This window comes from Engraulis encrasicolus, chromosome 11 (assembly GCF_034702125.1).
Source record: "Engraulis encrasicolus isolate BLACKSEA-1 chromosome 11, IST_EnEncr_1.0, whole genome shotgun sequence".
Lineage (NCBI taxonomy): Eukaryota > Metazoa > Chordata > Actinopteri > Clupeiformes > Engraulidae > Engraulis > Engraulis encrasicolus.
In genome coordinates, this window is record NC_085867.1 from 23,425,843 (window position 1) to 23,445,718 (window position 19,876).

The 19,876-nt window shown below is 44.5% G+C and overlaps 1 protein-coding gene across 1 annotated transcript in view; it reads right to left on the minus strand.

Moving 5' to 3' along the window:
• The window catches only part of specc1lb (sperm antigen with calponin homology and coiled-coil domains 1-like b), a 53,348-nt gene that overhangs the window by 12,247 nt on the left and 21,225 nt on the right, over positions 1-19,876 (minus strand). Inside the window, exons 14-21 of the mRNA XM_063210230.1 lie at positions 19,602-19,675; positions 18,378-18,553; positions 15,484-15,650; positions 12,487-12,599; positions 6,737-6,815; positions 5,557-5,640; positions 4,949-5,111; positions 1-89 (exon numbers count right to left, since the gene is read on the minus strand). The exon at positions 1-89 is cut by the window's left edge and continues 14 nt beyond it. Coding sequence (XP_063066300.1) covers positions 1-89; positions 4,949-5,111; positions 5,557-5,640; positions 6,737-6,815; positions 12,487-12,599; positions 15,484-15,650; positions 18,378-18,553; positions 19,602-19,675 — 945 coding nt within the window. The remainder of the gene's footprint in view (positions 90-4,948; positions 5,112-5,556; positions 5,641-6,736; positions 6,816-12,486; positions 12,600-15,483; positions 15,651-18,377; positions 18,554-19,601; positions 19,676-19,876) is intronic.

Genomic DNA, 19,876 nt, shown 5'->3' on the forward strand with positions numbered 1-19,876 from the left:
TCTTCTTCTGACACCACTTGAGCAGCGCGTTCCGCTTGGAGCCTCCGTACTCCCTGGACAGAGCCGCCAGAGGATCCTTCCTCTCCTCTCTGGAAAGGAAGAGAGAGAGATAGAGAGAGAGAGAGAGAGAGAGAGAGAGAGAGAGAGAGAGAGAGAGAGAGAGAGAGAGAGAGAGAGAGAGAGAGAGAGAGAGAGAGAGAGAGAGAGAGAGAGAGAAATATTTGTTATTTTTAACATCTATTTATTTTGAATTGTGACACTAGCTGTGTGTGAGAGAGAGAGAGAGAGAGAGAGAGAGAGAGAGAGAGAGAGAGAGAGAGAGAGAGAGAGAGAGAGATACATAGATAGATAGAGAGAGAGAGATGGAGAGAGAGAGAGATTTGTTATTTTTAACACCAATTTATTTTGGATTGTGACACTACTTCAGAGAGAGAGAGAGAGAGAGAGAGAGAGAGAGAGAGAGAGAGAGAGAGAGAGAGAGAAAAACAGAGGCAAAGGAAAGATAAAGAAAGAGAGAAAATGTTTGCTAATCTCAATAACACCACACCAATCAATACACCAGCACTCCATCCTGCTAATGACAACCCTGTCTGTCATTATTTGATCAGGGGGCTGCAGTCACTGTGAGACATGACCTAGTTATGAAGCGGGCTACCTAGCACGTCACAGAAGCATCCTATGAAGGGCGGGGGAGTGCAGGGGCAGCGATGGTCATACTCTTAGGCCGCATTCACATACAATAGTCGCTTCTCGCTCACTCACCTACTTGCCACTCACTCATGGAATGTTCGCTAAATGTTCCTGCGGCTTTAACTGCCAATGCACAAGCAAGAAGTACTATACTTGCCTGGGTCGAAGTTAAAATATTTTTAACTTGGAATCCTCCCACATCGCATCACTTGTGCTCTCCTTGCCTACTCGCCTCCTTGCCTCGCTGGAACACATAAACATTCTATTGACTCAACTCTCTAGTTGAGTCAGCAACTAGTAGCCGTGTTTGTGAACGTGGCTTTAGAATCCTAAAAAAAAAGCACACACATCCACTTCAGAAGTTCTAGGTGCTGGATAGGGATTAAGGAATGCAGACTAAGAAAATAAAAAAAAAGTCTGTGACACCATGCAAATTGATTAAAAACATTAACAGCAGCATCCTGTCTCTGATTCTTTTTCTTCCAAGTATAAGGGTGTGCATATTTATGCAACCATGTTAATTTAAGTTTCTTCATTTCTACGTTTTCCCTTTAAAGCTTTGATTCAATTGCATTTTACAGGATAATATTTTAGATTTTTTATTGAACAGGGATGTGTAGACTTTTTATAGGCACTGTAGGTTGATGATGGATCCTGGACACAGCAACGGCCCTGCCTACATCTCTCAGTGGAAGAAGAATGACTCGCATCAATTATTCACAAAGGGAGAACGAGATGAGAAAAAAGATGACACAGGAGAAGGTTTTGTGGCATGGGGGAGTGGGGGCTTGCACCATGTGCCATGGGGGACGGAGGACGGGGCTTTGTGGCATGGAGGGTGTGTGTGTGTGTGTGTGTGCCACGGGGGACATTTTGGGGCATATGGGACGTTTTGTGCCATGGGGGGCGCTTTGTGTTTCTGCACGAAGAGGAACAATGACGAAAGGGGTACAAGATGGGAAATCTGGTAGCAAAGGTCACCTGTACAGTAGGGGCCATTCAGAGTGCACCACAGCCCGGGTAGAGTTACAGTTAATTGTGCCCCTTTCCAGACACCGCCATGCTCACTCTCGCTTTCAGATACACTCAGTGTTGCCCGATTGGGCTGTTTCCCGCCCTATTGGGCTGCTTAGGATGGCCGTGTGCGGGTAAAAATGGCATTTAGCAGAAAAACCTGCCCAATTTTTGCCATTGGGCAGGATTTTGTGCTTATAGGCGGGTTTTGAGCATTTTTTGGGCTGGAAATCATCAGCCTCATCTGGCAACCCTGCATACACTTACGACAGGAGCAGTTGGTTGGACTGTGACTGTCAGTGATGTGCAAACTCATTCTCATGTGATGTGCAAACTGCAAAGTCATTTCCGTCTCCATTTAATATAGCCCAACAACACTGTTTTGGATGCTAATCACAAAACAGTCTTTTGAAAATGCGTGTGTGTGTGTGTGTGTGCGTGTGCGTGTGTGCATGTCTTCTCTCTTCCTGTGCAGGGAATTTAGCTCAGGTCTCTGAATGCGTCTACCCAGCATCCTCCATCCGTCCCGTCCCGGGCCTCCGACCTGATGACACGTTAGTCATCACTGGGGGGGAAAGTGGATACCTGCTGTGCTGTTGCGCAACACTGGCCATCTATTCTACAGATATGATGACAACAGCCGAGAGAATGAATGAATGCATGGGCTGTTCTGAGGGACTGCGCTCCTTTCAACAGGCTTCATTTGACAGTTACTGTAAGTTACCGCACTGCTGGTCAATGTATAGAGCCAGTATAAAAGCTCACTCATTCAGCTCTTGTGAAGGACCTGCACTCCATTAGCTTCGTGTCAACAGCCCTCCTTTGGAGAGTTGCTGTAAGTTACCGCACAACTGGTCAATGCATAGAGCTTAACAGCTTGCTCATTAAGCTCTTGTCAAGGCCACATTTCAACAGCCCTCATTTAGAGTTACTGTAAATTACCACAGTACAGTAACTGGCACCGGAGCTCTCGCCATCAGTTTCCGGAAAGTCAGACACACTCGTAGTCATTCGAGTAGACAGGACAGAGAAGCGGGTTGCACAAGAGTTGAAGGTGAAGATTGCGGACATCCCAGGAAAACGTGAAAAGTCTGCACACTTAAAATCATTTTTTATTATTTCATGGCTCCTGGCCATGAAATAATAAAAGACAACAAAAAGGATTTTAAGTGTGGGGACTTCTCACTCCGAAAACTGCACGAGAAACAAAGAGACAATGCAACAGGTGTAATAGCTAACGATGAAGTCTGCTAGGCAGGAAGTTGAGCAATTTATCGTAAGTCGATCAATAAGGTCAATCAACTAACAGTTAATGAATTCATCGGCAGAAGACATCGCCTAGCCTTGAGTGCAAAACTGAAGAAAACAACATCTCCTTGCAAAGTGTCTTCAGCATTATAGCCCCAAAACTACATTTTATTATAAACATATTTTAACATAGTTTATTTTCCCAAAAACTATGATAACTGAATTTTGTGCAGTAGCAGATGTGGAGTGCATTTGAGGTGACAAGTGGATGGATACGATACAAAACTCTGGAACCATCTGGAACAGATGACGCCTGAAATATGTGCTGTCACAATTCAGTTCCGAGAACTCCATCTATCTTTCTAACAATCTTTTATTAGAAAATCTTGTTGTCCCTTCCAGGAACATTCATTTGATGAATATGATAAGAAAATCGCACAACTTCTTTTACCGAATTCTGCTTCTGTTTTTGGGTTTTTCCTCTTAAAAACAGAAACAGCAGCCTCCACTGGCTTAAGGCACTGGACATGTTATTTCATCAACACGCGTCACAATAACTCCAGAAAGTATTTGTTTTGGAAAAGTTGAGATGTCGATGTGCAAGTCCGCCCAGAAAAACAGCTGAGACCCTAAAAATGTGAAATAATCGTGACCCGGCCAGTCCCCCAAAAAGCCTAATGACTTTTTTATTTGACTAGCACCTAAAGGCATTCACACACATTCCTCTTCATAGACAGGCCTGGGGAAATGGGCGTATTCCAACAAGGTGATTTAGTTAAGTGACAAAGCCAAGTGAACACCAAGTGAGTCGTCAACGTCCTAACAGAAGACACTTCCATGTTTATCCTCAGATAAAAACAAAGCCTTGGCCCTCTTCTATTACAAGAATTACCACTTGCTCAGAGCTAACAAACTGAGGTAACATCAGGGACACAAATGCGTCTTTTCCACTGCCGTTTTTCTGGTAGGCCTACAGCTCGACCACCTCTTTTTGCTTTACGATTGAGCCGTGTCATGCCTATTCGAAAAGCAAAAAGTGTCAGCCGAGTCGTGCTGTGTCGAGCTGTAGGCCTACCAGAAAAACGGCAGAACAGACCAAGGGGTGATTCAAGAAAGTTAGTTTCTAACGCTGGGGACACATGCAAGCAAATTTGGCAAAGCAAAACGAACTTCATGCCGTTCATGCATGTGAGGCAAGCATAGTAGGGCGTGAGTTTGACATCCCTGATCTCCAGTCTCCAGCTCTGCTAATTGATCTCCACTAGAGCAGTGTTTCTCAACTGGTGGGTCGCGACCCAAAAGTGGGTCGTGGAAGGGTCATGGGTGGGTTGCGAAGCCTTGGTGTAAAAAAAACGTAATTCTAAAAAAAAAAAATCCAACTTTTCCTGCAACAATTTACAACTTTTATTTTGATAGGCAACCAGTCATTCGAGTCTTGGTTACATTTTGAGAATTATATTGAATTGACTTGAATGCTAAAAAATTGGGTCGCGAATGAGAGTGGAAAATGGTGGGTCCCAAGACTGTTCCAGTTGAGAACCACTGCACTAGAGGATCCCACACACATTCTGCACCATGAGTTTACACTGCTTCCCTCAGGTAGACGTTTCAGGACGCTGAACTGCAGACTGATAAAGTATAAGAACTCTTTTGTCCCCAATGCGATTAGAATGCTCAATGATAGATAGACATGCCATGTGAAGGGAGTGCACAGGTTTTTTCCATGTTTCTTATGCTTTTATGTGTTCTATGTTTGTATGTTTTTTGTGTTCTCTATGTTATGTTGTATGGGTATGTGAGTGAGTACTATATGTTATGCAGTGATTGTTGAAGCCCAAGACAATGATTTCCCTTCCAGGGACAATAAAGTACACTCTAACTCTAACACTACTGCAGTCTCCAGCTCTGCTAATTGATCTCCACTACTGCAGCCTCTGTCTCCCTGACTCCTGTCTTGTGTTTACACAAGCCCCCTGTTGATCTCGTGGTGACCTACCTTAAGCGTCCTCTGGTTGTCGGGGTGACGGACGCTGTAGGGGAGGAGCCAGATGTGAGTGACATCTGAGGAGAGGAGGGGCCTAACGTCATGAGGGGGGTGGAGCCAGGGCTGTCGGTACCAGACAGGTCCCTCTTCAGCTCCTCGCTGCTGCGCCGAGACACTGGAGATGAACAGGAACACAACATGAGACATGTTTAAACATCACCACACACACGCACGCACACACTAGGCAAACAGGAACACAATAAGAGAAATGTTAAAGCATCATCCGGAGTATCAGAAACACACACACACACACGCACGCACACACGCACACACGCAAGCATGCTTCCACACACATATTGTGTGAATATGCATGGCATGCACTTGTGAGAAAGTCTGTGCATATGTAGTGGTAGGTAGTAGGCCTAGTATCTAATGTAGGACCTTTTTTTACCATTTGTGTGTGTGTGTGTGTGTGTGTGTGTGTGTGTGTGTGTGTGTGTGTGTGTGTGTGTGTGTGTGTGTGTGTGTGTGTGTGTGTGTGTGTGTGTGTGTGTGTGTGTGTGTGTGTGTGTGTGTGTGTGTGTGTCTATCGAATAAAGGCGAAAACACTGGGCGCCCACCTGAGATGGATTTGGAGGAGTCCATGGTGGGAACTCTCTGCAGCGGTGGCCGCGTGCCAGGAGACGTGCGGAGCAGGTGGTCTCCTGATGGGTCACGGTCACACACACGCACGCACACACACACACACATGCACACGCACACGCACACACAGAAGTATTGGGTTGGCTTCATGTTTTATTAAAACTGTATTATTGGTTGCAATATTGAAGCAGAGAGAAACTGTAGCCCTGAGGGTAAAATGCTGATGAAATAGGAGGCAGCCCCACACGCTAACAATACTACTTTATACAATTTCACATCACATACTGCACCACACGTACACCACAACTACACCTTACGACAGGTAGGGGTGTAAATCACAGCCTTCATGACGATACGATATGGTATCGATTTCTTAAAGCAGGGATTCCCCACGATACGATACGATTCGATTTCTTCCAATTACTTTTCTACTTCTATTATGTTATGGAGCAAGGGCATTGGACAGGGGCCATTTATCATATACTGTGACCACATTCCGCGTATAAGGCGTACAAGGCGTACAAGGCAAGCCCAAACATATGGCAGGATTTCTGGAAGATCTAAGGTGAGTACACACCTGTTTCGGATTCCACAGAGGGTACTCACATCTGCTTCAGTGTTTTTGTGTGTGTGTGTGTATGATAAGACAGTGGGGGCCCATCCAAATGTATTGAGGACTGAAGTGCATACCGTGTGTGTGTGTTTGTGTGTGTGTGTGTGTTTGTGTGTGTTTGTGTGAAAGTTAGACAGAGGGGGCCCATCTAAATGTATGGAGGAGGGAAAAAATGTGTGTGATTGATTGCGTGCGTGCGTGCGTGCTACATACCTGGCATACTAAGGTCTGAGTAGCTTGATGTGCGTGCTTGTGTGTGTGTGTGTGTGCGAGTGTGTGTGTGCGAGTGTGTGTGTGCGTGCATGTGTGCTTGTGTGTGTGTGAGCCTGCGTGCTTGTGTGTGTGTGTGCTTGTGTGTGTGTGTGTGTGTGTGCTTGTGTGTGTGTGTGATTGTGTGTGTGTGATTGTGTGTGTGTGTGTGTGTGATTGTGTGTGTGTGATTGTGTGTGTGTGTGTGTGTGTGTGTGTGTGTGTGTGTGTGTGTGTGTGTGTGTGTGTGTGTGTGTGTGTGTGTGTGTGTGTGTGTGTGTGTGTAAGTTCCATACCTGCCATAGTAAGGTCTGAGTAGCTTGATCTCTTGTCCACCAGGGAGGAGAGGGGTTTGGGCGTCATGGCAGCGTGTCGCTGCAGAGAAACAGAGAAATGTTCCAGGTCAACGCGGAAGTAAAATCCATCAATCAATCAAACTTACTTGTAAAGCACATTATCATACATAAATATCATAAGTAAAATGCCAAAGCAACAACACAATTACTGCCAGTGGCATCCAGGAGGGCGTTTCTCGAAAGTGTCGTTGCTAACTAAGTTAGCAGCATACTTGGTTGCAATGCAAATTCATATTGCCAACCTTCTAAGTCGCTAACTGGTTAGCAACGATCCTTTCGAGAAATGGCATCCAGGTCAACGCTTAAGTAAAACGCCAAAGCAACAACACAATCACTGCCAGTGGCATCCAGGTCAAGTCAAGTCAAGTCAGCTTTGATTATCAGTTTCTTCATATGCACAGGACATACAAGGAAATTGAAATTACATTTCTCTCTCTATACCATGCCAAGACATAGACATACATAGGACTGACATTTACAGACTGAAAGCAAAGTGCAAGACAGGACAAGTAGCCAGTGATGGACCAATACGTAGGTCAACGCGTAAGTAAAACGCCAAAGCAACAACACAATCACTGCCATCTTTCTATGGAAGCGAAACAATGCCCTTTAATACGTGTACATGTACGTCAGTGGGGACGGGAGTCAAGCTGGCATCGAAGCAAACAGGCAAAGACACCGACCGACCCAAATTGACACAAAGTGTCTTCAAACAACAAGGGAAGAAATCTGGTGCCACATGGACGACTTTTCAGTTATTTCTTATTTATTTACAGTGCATTAGACTAACGTTTCGAAAAAGCTTCTTGACAGTGAAGATGTTTTTAGAAGGGACCCGATTGAAAGTTACACACAGCTCCAATTAATCAGTCCGGTGACTAGTAGTCACATGAAACATTTTGTCACCATTGCTATAAATGTAGACTTCATTATCGCGTTTCATTCAAAGTTTTTTTTTTCTTAATCCAGAAACACACACAAACTCATAAAGCAGTGTTTGTCTCCGGACTACAATGCAGATATTCATCAGGACCGTTGTAATGAAGTAGGGATTTAATCATCATGCCCCACGGGGGGCAGGAGCCATCGTGGCCATTGAGACTCTTGCGCACGCACGCACGCACGCACGCACACAACTGCCTAACTTGATTACAGGCAGACGGCCCTGTCCAGTTCCAACAGAGCACCTTTTTTTTTAACAAACGCCCCCTTGACCTCATCATAAGCCTGCCAATGCCCCCTCGACCTCATCATAAGCCTGCCAACACCCACCTTAGAATTACAAAATAGACAATAGACAATTGCCCCCATTTGCAAATGAGTGCCCCCCCTCCTCCCAACTGCCTCCTTCTCCACGCCCTCCTAAGGGCTCCCTAATGCCCCCCTGAGGACCTGTAGAGCCCCTGTTGAGAAACACCACAGCAGTGGTATGCCAGGCATGTTAAGCTCCATGGGGCTTCCTTGGCTTTGTTGTCCCGCCTCCGCTCACGACTTTACAAGACATTCCAGACACCGTCTTTTTTTTTTGTATCTCATTTTCTTTTCTATGCCTCATTAGAAGAGAAATCACATTAAGTGATTAGCTGCATTCAGGAAATGTTCAAGAAAGAGAGTTGTTCTGAAATACTAGTCTGTTTGGGAATGCTTATAAAATTAAGTCTTGTAGACAGTGATGGTCGTAACTAGAAGGAATGGCAAGATGCAGGTGTTGATGTGAAGTCTATTAAGGCGCACGCCACTTACTATAACGTGCAATCATTAAAACATTCAAGATTAGATGAAAAAACTAAATAGTTTTGTTTTGGTTTCTTTGTATCTGAAATTGTTCAGTCTTCCTTAAAACCATCTCTCTACTGAGAGATAATGTGACATAATTGGTCCATTTTAATTGAGCTACTGGAATCCTTGGGAGTGATGACTTCAAAATGGTGTTCTCAAATGGAATCTCACTTCAAATCCCCTTTCATTCCATTCCAAGCATGCTCTTCCCTGCCCCTTTAGCCTTCCCATACACATATACTCAGACACATGATGGACACAGAGAGGAGAGGAGGGAAGTCTGTCTGAACCGTCACTCAGCACTCAATATTTCTTTTTCAATAAAGCTTCCTGACCCTGTCCAACGAAAGGTCAAGCTGCAAGCACTCTTCTCCTTCTCAGCAGTGCTTATATAATATAAAAAAGCTGAACTGACATGACAGACAGTGTCTCCTGGCTTGGTATACATGGGTTCTGAATGTTTGTAAATACGATGTTATGAGGAGGGGCAAGACACTGGCAGCCAACCACGTGCGCTATTGACTGACAGCGGTTTGCAACAATCAGAGGTTGAGTTGTGCGCAGATAGTTTTGCGCAGTCAGGTAAACAAACTTTGGAACCCATGTATATGAATCATGATGAAAGAATTTAGACTATGTAACAATCGTTTCCAGAGTAACCTTTTTTAAAAGATTATTATAACTATGTGTGTGCGCGTATGTGTGCACTTGTTCACATGAAAACCGGACAATTGGCGCTATACGGCAGCATCCAGAGCTGGTGTGTGAATGCGGGAATGTGTATGTGTGTGTGTGTATGTATGTGTATGTATTTGAAAGCGTTTTAAGTCAACTTCATAGTTGTGATACTGTGCTATATAAATACATGTTGTATATTGTATTGTATTGTAACAAGAATGGAATATGACCAAGAGCGCGTCTGCATAGTGCACGACCATTTCCTCCATCCTGGGAGTGTGTGAGGAGAGGAGAGGGCTTCAAGACAGCTCGCCAGGCAGATGTCTGTCCAGTGTCCAAGTGAGAGACAAGGAGGGGAAGTCAGAAGGAACGGACACCAGAAAAAAATACACTATAAATATCCCCAAGTTGCTTTCAGAAAATTCTGGGGCACAAACATCCTGTTTTTTGTCCTGTAAAAGGTGTGCTTAGCCTCTGGAGTTGGAGAACTGTGTGGAGAGCTGGAGACAGGGGGAATGGAGGACATCCGCCTGAGGACTGGGGAAAAGGGTTGCCAGATGAGCTCAAAACCCGCCTGGAAGCACTAAATCTGCCTAATTTGAACTAAATTCTATTGATTTCTATGGCGAAAAAATGTGCAGAAAAACATGCCCAAATCCCCCTTCTACCGATTTTTACCCGCAGACAACCATACTAAGCAGATCAATTAGGCAGGAAAGTGCCCAATCTGGCAACACTGAGTGAGGAAGAGAGGAGGGGAAGAGAGGAGGGGGAATACCCCAACCAGCACACACCACCACACTTCTGCTCTTCTCATCTATTTTAGGTCGCAACACATTAAGAGATGCAGCAAAAAAAAAAATCCATCCTGTGACATCAAGAAGAACCTTTGATTGCATCAATGACATTTGCCTGTTCTTTTTTTATTTATATACATGTAAAGAAGTGTTTGTTCCAGGAAATACCGTGAAGTTTTACGGTACGCAAGACGATCTTTCATTAACAGTCATCCAACCTCATGTGATTTGTCAGGTGTTTAATCTCAAATTAATTGCAGGGACAAGCCCTTTAGTCACCAATGACAGGACAGGAGCCCTTTGTAATCGCTGCTGTCTCATGACACCGCCTGGGGGGCATGCCATAGCACACGGGTTCCCAGACTTTACCATGAAGCGGACCACCACATACTGCTAGATTCCAGCCAAGCCCCATATACTTCTAGATTCCAGCCAAGGCACCCTTTTACATGGCTCATGCCACAATATTTTTTTTCCGTGCACCCTCAATCACAGTCATGGTCTATTTATGTGTTTTAGGTCCCCATTTGGATGTGTAAAATGGCAATTATAGATATATTTTTCAGAGATGCAGTAGATTATTACAATGTAATTATTAACCAATGGGAAATATTGTTTGTCTTATTTTTTGTTTATTTTGGTGTACATTAACTTTAAAATCATTTATTTTGCTTTGCTATACTTTATCTTCCAACCTGCCGCGAACCCCCTGGCACCCCTTTGTGCCCCACCACAGAGCTCCCCGGCCCCCATTTTGAAAACCACTGCCATAGTATTCAGCCGGCACAGGGAGTGGTGTCTACCCAGGCTGCACTGGGTGGGTTGTACTGGCTGAAAATAGAACAAGTTTAATTCCTCTTTGATCCAGATGTGATGCGATGGCTCAAATCAAATCCATGAGCCAGCTGGAGGAAAACTGTCTCCAGGGACGGGGGGGGGGTACCCGCTTAGGGGTAAACGGTTAAGGCATCGCACTTGTATCCCAAAGGTTGCCGGTTCGACTCCCGACACGCCAGGTTGGTGGGGGAAGCAGGGCTCGAAATTAACTTTTTTCCTTTGTGTCCCGCAATGGTCCCGGATTCCACTTTGTATTGTCCCGAATGTAACCAGAAGTGTCCCCATTTTTTTCGCGCCTAAATAAGTGGTAAATTATGTCCACGTTCAATTTCATGTGTGATTATGGGTTTTTTTTTTTTTTTTGCAGTGCAACTGTCAATTCAGGTCTTTAAGAAAAAATTAGGGTGTGTTAAATCATGAACATCTGTGCCTTATATAGACACAATGACAATGGGAGTTGGAGTTTCCCAGTTGGGCTTTCGCTTTCACTTCACTTAGGGCAGTCGTGGGTAAGTGGTTAGGGTGTCAGACTTGAAGTCCAAAGGTTGCAGGTTTGACTCCCGACACGCCAGTTTGGTGGCCTGCTAATACTGGTTAGGGGCAAATCATTTCATTTCCATTTTGTATTTTCACATACAGATGCAAAAAAATGTAATATATTTAGACTTCGCATGCCATTGCCAGTCAAGGCAAGCGAAAACGGTCAAGTCCAAGTCAAGTCTCGAGTCAATAGCGCACAAGTTCAAGTCAAGTCACAAGTCACTCCTAGTATTGACGAGTCTCAACTCATCAATTTGTGACTGAAGTTTGACTCCCTCCTCAGCCTGTGCTAGTGGCCCCGCTTCCATGGAGAAAACAATAAAGCTTCCCCGCTGTAAGCTGAAAAACAACTTTTGGGGGACTATTCCTCATTTACCATCCCATTTGCAAATGAGGAAATGGCATTAGATTTGAGCTTTTGCAAGATATTATCATACAAATCTGTTGTCTGTGACGTCATCAGGAGGAGGTCACAAGGAGGTAAGTGAGCAAGGGAGGACGGGATTGGAGTCCGCATATTGGAATCCACCCCCACATCTCTGGTATGACCTATGACCCCTGACCCCTTGGCTGACCTGTAGTGGTGTGCATTGGCACGGCCCTTGCGATTCCCTTCGATTACGATTAAACAGTTAGCGATTCGATTCGTATCGATTCAGTCTGATTCTATGATGCATTGCAATGCATTACATTTCTAATGAAAGCAAGGCAATGTTTTCTTCAGTCACGGGGCAATACAAGCAGTCAGATAATGAATAGCATTTTCTTGGCTATTGTGTGTATCGGTCATGCAGGCTTCAATGGTTTAAAGTGCTTTCATTTAATTGAAAAGTTAATTTGCTTCAAAGTTATTGAAACTTTAAAACATATGCTGCATCGATTATCGCATCTACTGAATCAATTATTGAATTGTTCTGGCCCGCATTGTGATGCATTGCCGAATCGATTATTGAATTGTTCTGGCCCGCATTGTGATGCATTGCCGAATCGATTATTGAATTGTTCTGGCCCGCATTGTGATGCATTGCCGAATCGATTACTGTTGACACCCCTACTGACCTGTATGGGGGAGACGGCGGCGGCGGGGGGCGTCTTCAGAGGGCTGGGACTCAGCGGAGTACGGGTCATGGCCGCCGTCGCGGCCACCGCAGGAACCACCGCTGGGGCGGGGGCTAGAAGGAGGAATCAGACATGGAGACACACACACATGCAAGCGCACACACAGACACACGTGCACACACACACACACACACACACACAAAATAAGTCTTTTACATATTATTACATTACACTGCAGGCACTACAACTGGGACGGGGGCTAGAAGGAGGAATCACACATGCAGACACACACACGCACGCACACACACGCACACATGGAGAAAAACACACGCGCGCACACACACGCACACATGCAGAAACACACGCACACACACACACGCACACATGCAGACACACACACACGCACATGCAGACACACACATGCGCACATGCAGACACACACACGCGCACACGCACACACACACATGGAGACACACACACGCACACACGCACACACACACACACATGGAGACACACACACGCGCACACACACACATTAAGGCATACACACACACACAAATTCAGGCGTACACACATGTACACATGCATGCGTATACCGATATGAACAGGGCTCTAAATAAACTTTATTCATCATCATCATCATCATCATCATTTCATTGATGGGTCAAAGTGGCTAGTAAGCTTTATTTCCTAACAGCCAAACTGACTTTTCACCAGCGGGTGTTAATTTAGATCTTTGGATATACATACAGAAATATTACAGTTAGAACAAGAGAATCTTTGGGTATAGTACCGTACACAATTTACATTTTGATAGAGTTCGGGGCGAGATTTCGGGTAGAGATTTCGGCTCGGGTCGGGTCTGGTCTGTGTCGAGTGCACAGCTTTCTACATTGAAATAAATCAAACAAATAGAAACTGAGTAACTGAGTAATGGTTAATACGAACAATTGACACACAAGGGGCAAAGTATAGAATAAAAGCTATGCTGATATGTCGTACCATTGAATAAGCTACCTGCCAAATTGGCTAGTGAGACTGAAGTTGTTACTAGTCACAGCCGAGTTTTACCAGCATTTGGCCGGTTGGCTGGTGGCAGTGTCAAGTCCTGGTGTGTGTGTGTGTGTGTGTGTGTGTGTGTGTGTGTGTGTGTGTGTGTGTGTGTGTGTGTGTGTGTGTGTGTGTGTGTGTGTGTGTGTGTGTGTGTGTGTGTGTGTGTGTGTGTGTGTGTGTGTGTGTGTGTCTCTGCGTGTGCGAACGCATGTACAGTCCCAAGAAAAAGTTTGTACACCCTTTGAAATTTCTTACTTTTCAGTCGAAATAGATCATAAAACATGGTCTGATCTTCCCGGAAATCTCAAGAAGGAACAATCAGAGTCTGCTTTAACTAATTCCACACAAACAATTACATGTTTTCATATTTTTATTGGCCATAAGGCTATAACATTCACAGGAGAGCAAGGCATAAGTAAGTACACCCTTGCATTCAATAGGTTTTAACCCTCAGTTAGTTGCAATATCCTCAACCAGACTTGTCCTGTAGTTGCAGATCAGATTAACAAAGCAATCTGGATGTATCTTGTCTCCCTCTTCTTTAGAGAACTGCCTCTCGTCATCAAGGTTTCTGGGATGTCTGGAGTGCATAGCTTTATTGACTTCATGCCATATAATCTCAATTGTTTTTAGTCAGGGCTTTGTCTGGGCTATTCCAGAATGTGTACTTCATTGTTATGAAGCCATTCTAATGTCGATTTGCTTCTTAAGTATGGGTTGTTGTCACATTTCAGCACCCATCCTCTTGTGTGCTTCAACTGTGTGACAGACTTCCTCACATTTTTTCTGTAAAATATCACAATAAACTTGAGTTCATTGCTCCACTGATAGTAGCAAACTTTCAAGGGCCTGAGGCAGCAAGGTAGCCGCATATAATGATGCTCCCGCCACCATACTCAGATGTGGAGATGTAACCAAGAAAAGCTAAAAATGGGGTTCATTTTGCCAATCTAAAATTATTGGGGTTTCTGTCCAAAAAAATATTGCTGCAACTTTGAGGTTTGCGAAAAAGCATTTATATGCTTCATAAAATTACTGCTAAATATTCAGTAGACCAACGTTGAAACTAAAGTTGAATTTTTCAGGGGAACACATAGTATCATGTTTGGAGGAGAACTGGAGAACCACACCTTCACCAAAACATCATCTCCACTTTTCAGTATGGTGGCGGCAGCATCATTATATGCGGCTACCTTGGTGCCTCAGGCCCTTGTCAGTTACGTAGCTATTATCAGTGGAACAATGAACTCAGAAGTTTATTGAGATATTTTACAGAAAGAATGTGAGGTAGTCTGTCACACAGTTGAGGCACACAAGAGGATGGGTGCTGAAATGGGACAACTACCCATATTTTAGAGGCAATTGACATTTGAATTGCTTCATAAGAATGAAATACACATTCTGGAATAGCCCAGTCAAAGCTCTGACAAAAACATTTCAGATGATATGGCATGAAGTCAAGAAAGCTATTCACTAAAGATATCCCAGAAACCTTGCTGAAGAAGGGCAGTTTTCTAAAGAAGAGGGAGACAAGATACATCCAGATTGTTTTGTTAATCTGATCTGCAACTACAGGAAACATCTGGTTGAGGTTATTGCGACTAACTTAAGGTTAAAACCTATTGAATGCAAGGGTGTACTTACTTATGCCTTGCTGTCCTGTGAATGTTTACATCTTATGGCCAATGAAAATATGAAAACTTGTAAATGTTTGGGTTGAATTAGTTAAAGCAGACTCTGGTTGTTCCTTCTTGTGATTTCTGGAAAGATCAGACTATGTTTTATGACCAATTTTGACAGAAATGTAAGAAATGTCAAAGGGTGTACAAACTTTTTCCTGGGACTGTATGTGTGCGCGTGTGTGTGTACCTGGCGAGGGTTCGGAGGCGCACGTGTGTGTGTGTGTGAGTGTGTGAGTGTGTGTATGTGTATATGTGTGTGTACCTGGCGAGGAGGCGTTGTCGAAGCTCTTGATGAGGGTCTTGACGGTGGGCGAGGGTTCGGAGGAGGTGGAGGAGCGGCGACTGAGGCCCATACCCTGCCGGAGGGCAGCCAGATCCCGCTCCACCGCATTCATGTAGTTATACACGCGCCCACGCTCCTCGTCCTGCCTAACACACACACACACACACACACACACACACACACACACACACACACACACACACACACACACACACACACACACACACACACACACACACACACACACACACAATCATCATCATCATCATCATCATCATCACCACCACCTTCATCATAATCATCATCATTCATGTAGTTATACACACGCCCACGCTCCTCGTCCTGCCTAACACACACACACAATCATCATCATCATCATCATCATCACCACCACCTTCATCATAATCATCATCATCATCATCATTCATGTAGTTATACACACGCCCACGCTCCTCATCCTGCCTAACACACACACACAATCATCATCATCATCATCACCACCACCATCATAATCATCATCATCATCATTCATGTAGTTATACACACGCCCACGCTCCTCGTCCTGCCTAATACACACACACACACACACACACACACACACACACACACACACACACACACACACACACACACACACACACACACACACACACACAATCATCCATGTAGTTTATCATCATCCTCCTCCTTCTCATCATCATCATCATCATCATCATCATCATCATCGCCGATAACAATATTGAGGTTGTTGTGGGCCAGCACATTACATGTAGTTGTGGATATTTAGGTGGCCAATTTGAGCACAGCATACGTAAGTACGGTACCGGTATGATGCATGCAAACACACTGCTACATACTGTAAATGTGTGTGGTAAAGCTAGATAAATACAGTACAGTACGCAGTATGGTTTGAATAGCTTGGGGCAGTGTTTTGTGCCTGTGCCTTTTCCATTTCTGTGGTTATCTGATGTTTTTACAGCATATTGTTCCTTTGTGTGGTGGCTCCCATGTTCTGACGCTTTACGTTTGTAGTGTATATTGTGCTGAGGGTTGTACGCCAGGTCATGCATTTGTGCTATTCTCGTCGCTGCAACCTGCCCTACCTACTCAAAGACAAATTTCCCCCTCGAGACTAGTAAAGAGACTAAACCTGAGCGAACACACACACACGCACGCACGCACGCACGCACGCACGCACGCACGCACGCACGCACGCACGCACACACGCACACACGCACACACGCACACACGCACACACGCACACACGCACACACGCACACACGCACACACACACACACACACACACAGGCACACGCGTCTAGTATGCACATAATGCCACAAGTCACAGGCCCCCTGCTAACCAGGCCACTGCTTGCTATATTTGCACACCCTTGCGGCCTGCTACTTTCACCCAAATGACCCTACTTAGCGTACAGCAGTTCCCAAACTTCTTCTGTTCGGGACCTCCTTTTGCGCATAAGAATATTTTCATGACGCCCACCCCTTATATTCCAAGCGCCGAGCATTAATTGTGTTTTTTTTACTTTTCGCAAATTATAATTTAGTAATGTTAACGGACGTGTTGGCTTTTTATGTGAGTACTGTTGCTAACTTAATTATGAGGAGTTATCCATAATTCCCCCTCCGTTTTTATAAAAAGTACATTCTAACTGCGACCCTGCTGCTCTATCTCTGCGACCCCCCATAGAGGTCCAAGGGCCCTGTTTGGGAACCGCTGCTGTACAGTTAGGCTAGCCTGATTATCATCGACTTTCAAATCTCTTCAAATCGACTTGGTCTGGCATAACAATTAACATTTCCCAAACAGCATGGTTGACCCGCCTCCCTGGGTTTGCTACTGGTTGACTGGTGTAAGAAAAAAAGTGTGTGGAGTTCCCGATTTTCCGGGAGATAAGAAACGATATTTGCATTGCTCTTGGCCTGACTAGAAGCACCGCAGAAGGTGTTGCGTCACTAGGAGGGCATGGCCTGGCTACAGTTAGGCAGCCACAGCTGCTGAGGTGGCACATGTGGCATTTGTTGAATTTATCACCTGTACTTGCAGCTTCATCATTTGAGAACACAGAGTCTACATTAACCTAAATGGCAGAGTGCCACATAGTAGAAATCGACATAAAATGGTAGTGATGTTAAAAGATGTCAGTTCAGAGTTCAGAGAAAGGTGAACGTCTACACCAACACATTCAAGTGTAATGCCACTGGGGAGCTTAATTTCATTGCATACTTGGGAGGCTAGTATGTGTGTCTTACTTAGGAGGCTAAGTAGTATGTGTGTCTTACTTGGGAGGCTAAGTAGTATGTGTGTCTTACTTGGGAGGCTAAGTAGTATGTGTGTCTTACTTGGGAGGCTAAGTAGTATGTGTGTCTTACTTGGGAGGCTAAGTAGTATGCGTGTCTTACTTGGGAGGCTAAGTAGTATGCGTGTCTTACTTGGGAGGCTAAGTAGTATGTGTGTCTTACTTAGGAGGCTAAGTAGTATGCATGTCTTACTTAGGAGGCTAAGTAGTATGTGTGTCTTNCNTGGGAGGCTAAGTAGTATGTGTGTCTTACTTGGGAGGCTAAGTAGTATGCATGTCTTACTTAGGAGGCTAAGTAGTATGTGTGTCTTACTTAGGAGGCTAAGTAGTATGTGTGTCTTACTTGGGAGGCTAAGTAGTATGTGTGTCTTACTTGGGAGGCTAAGTAGTATGTGTGTCTTACTTAGGAGGCTAAGTAGTATGTGTGTCTTACTTGGGAGGCTAAGTAGTATGTGTGTCTTACTTGGGAGGCTAAGTAGTATGTGTGTCTTACTTGGGAGGCTAAGTAGTATGTGTGTCTTACTTGGGAGGCTAAGTAGTATGCATGTTGCTTACTTGCGGTTCTTGACTTCCTCCAGCTCCTTGATCATCTTCTCGTTCTTGTCCTGGGCCTCCAGCAGGCGGCGCCTTAGGTCTCCGATCTCCTCCTGCGCCTCCGACTTGATGTCGTTAGCGATCACCACCGCCGTCTGCAGGTCCGCCTGGAACTGACGCCACTCTGCTGACTCCTCCTGCACCATGGAAGAATAGTATTAAGCGCAAGCAGGTCATTGGAGTGCTTCTGGGTCTTCACCTTTTTCCCTTTTTGCTCATCAGTGTAGGGGCTCTCAAACTTCGCCCAGGTAGACAAATGCTGAGGGACTCAAGGTTGCAATTTTTGATGAAGGCCATAAGGGCCGAAACACGTAGGCAAATTGTAGCCAAAAAAAAAGAGTAAAAATTTCGACCTTGAGTGCCTCAGCATTTCTCTACCTGGACCAAGATATATACAGTGCGTTACACTATGCGGCCTTGCCTCCTCCACTTGTGCTTGTCTCCTCGTACCAGGAAGTAATATGTCATGATGACATCACTGACAACCGCGTTATATTTCAATATCTTACAAAAGCTCAATTGTAAAGTAATTTTCTCATTTGCAATTGGGATGGTGAATGAAAAACAGTCCCTAAAAAGTTGTTTTGGCTAGGCTGACAGCTGGGAAACTTTATCGTTTTCTCCACGGAGGAGGGGCCAGGAGGTGGGATGAGGAGACAAGCACAAGTGGAGGAGGCAAGGTGGCATATTGTAACGCACTCATAGTTGTTATGGGTAGAGTGCGTACATCACATTCAAAAACACTTTTTGCAGGTTCCAGACAATAGTGTCAGAGTCAAACAGTTGAAGGAGGTAGGTCTTCACACTGCCGATAAGCACCAAAAAATAAAATATATAATTTTCAGGCATATCAATAGATATATAGAACAGACTATATAATAGATAGATAGAATATATAGAAAATCAATAGGGCTATGAATGCTAGATTGGTCACAAGTTGGAAAATTCAAGACCACACACACACACACACACACACACACACACACACACGCGCGCATACACACACACACACACACAGGCACATGCGCATACACACACGTGCACAAAGTGCATACAAATATACAGACGCACAAAGATATTACACACAGACACACAAGCCAACTCAAGATTGCAAACATTTACAAATCACAACAGAAAAGCCTTCAATCCTTTTAAATGGATTATTGATGTGAATGGAATACAAACCCGCAATTTGCGATTGAGAATTTTGATCTCCTTGTCCATGTCATATTTTTGGTTTGTTAGCTTCTTGAGTGTATCTAAGGACACAAGATATGAAGAGGAAGACAGAAAGTCAGTTTACACTGTACAGAACAGACTAACAGGATGACGGTCAGATACCCCCCTCTGCTGGACAACTTTAATACAACATCCATCCAATACCTCAACAATAGCTGAACGCTCAAAGAGGGAAGAGAGTTTGCATGGAGGTCATACCACACTCAAGACCACAACAAAAA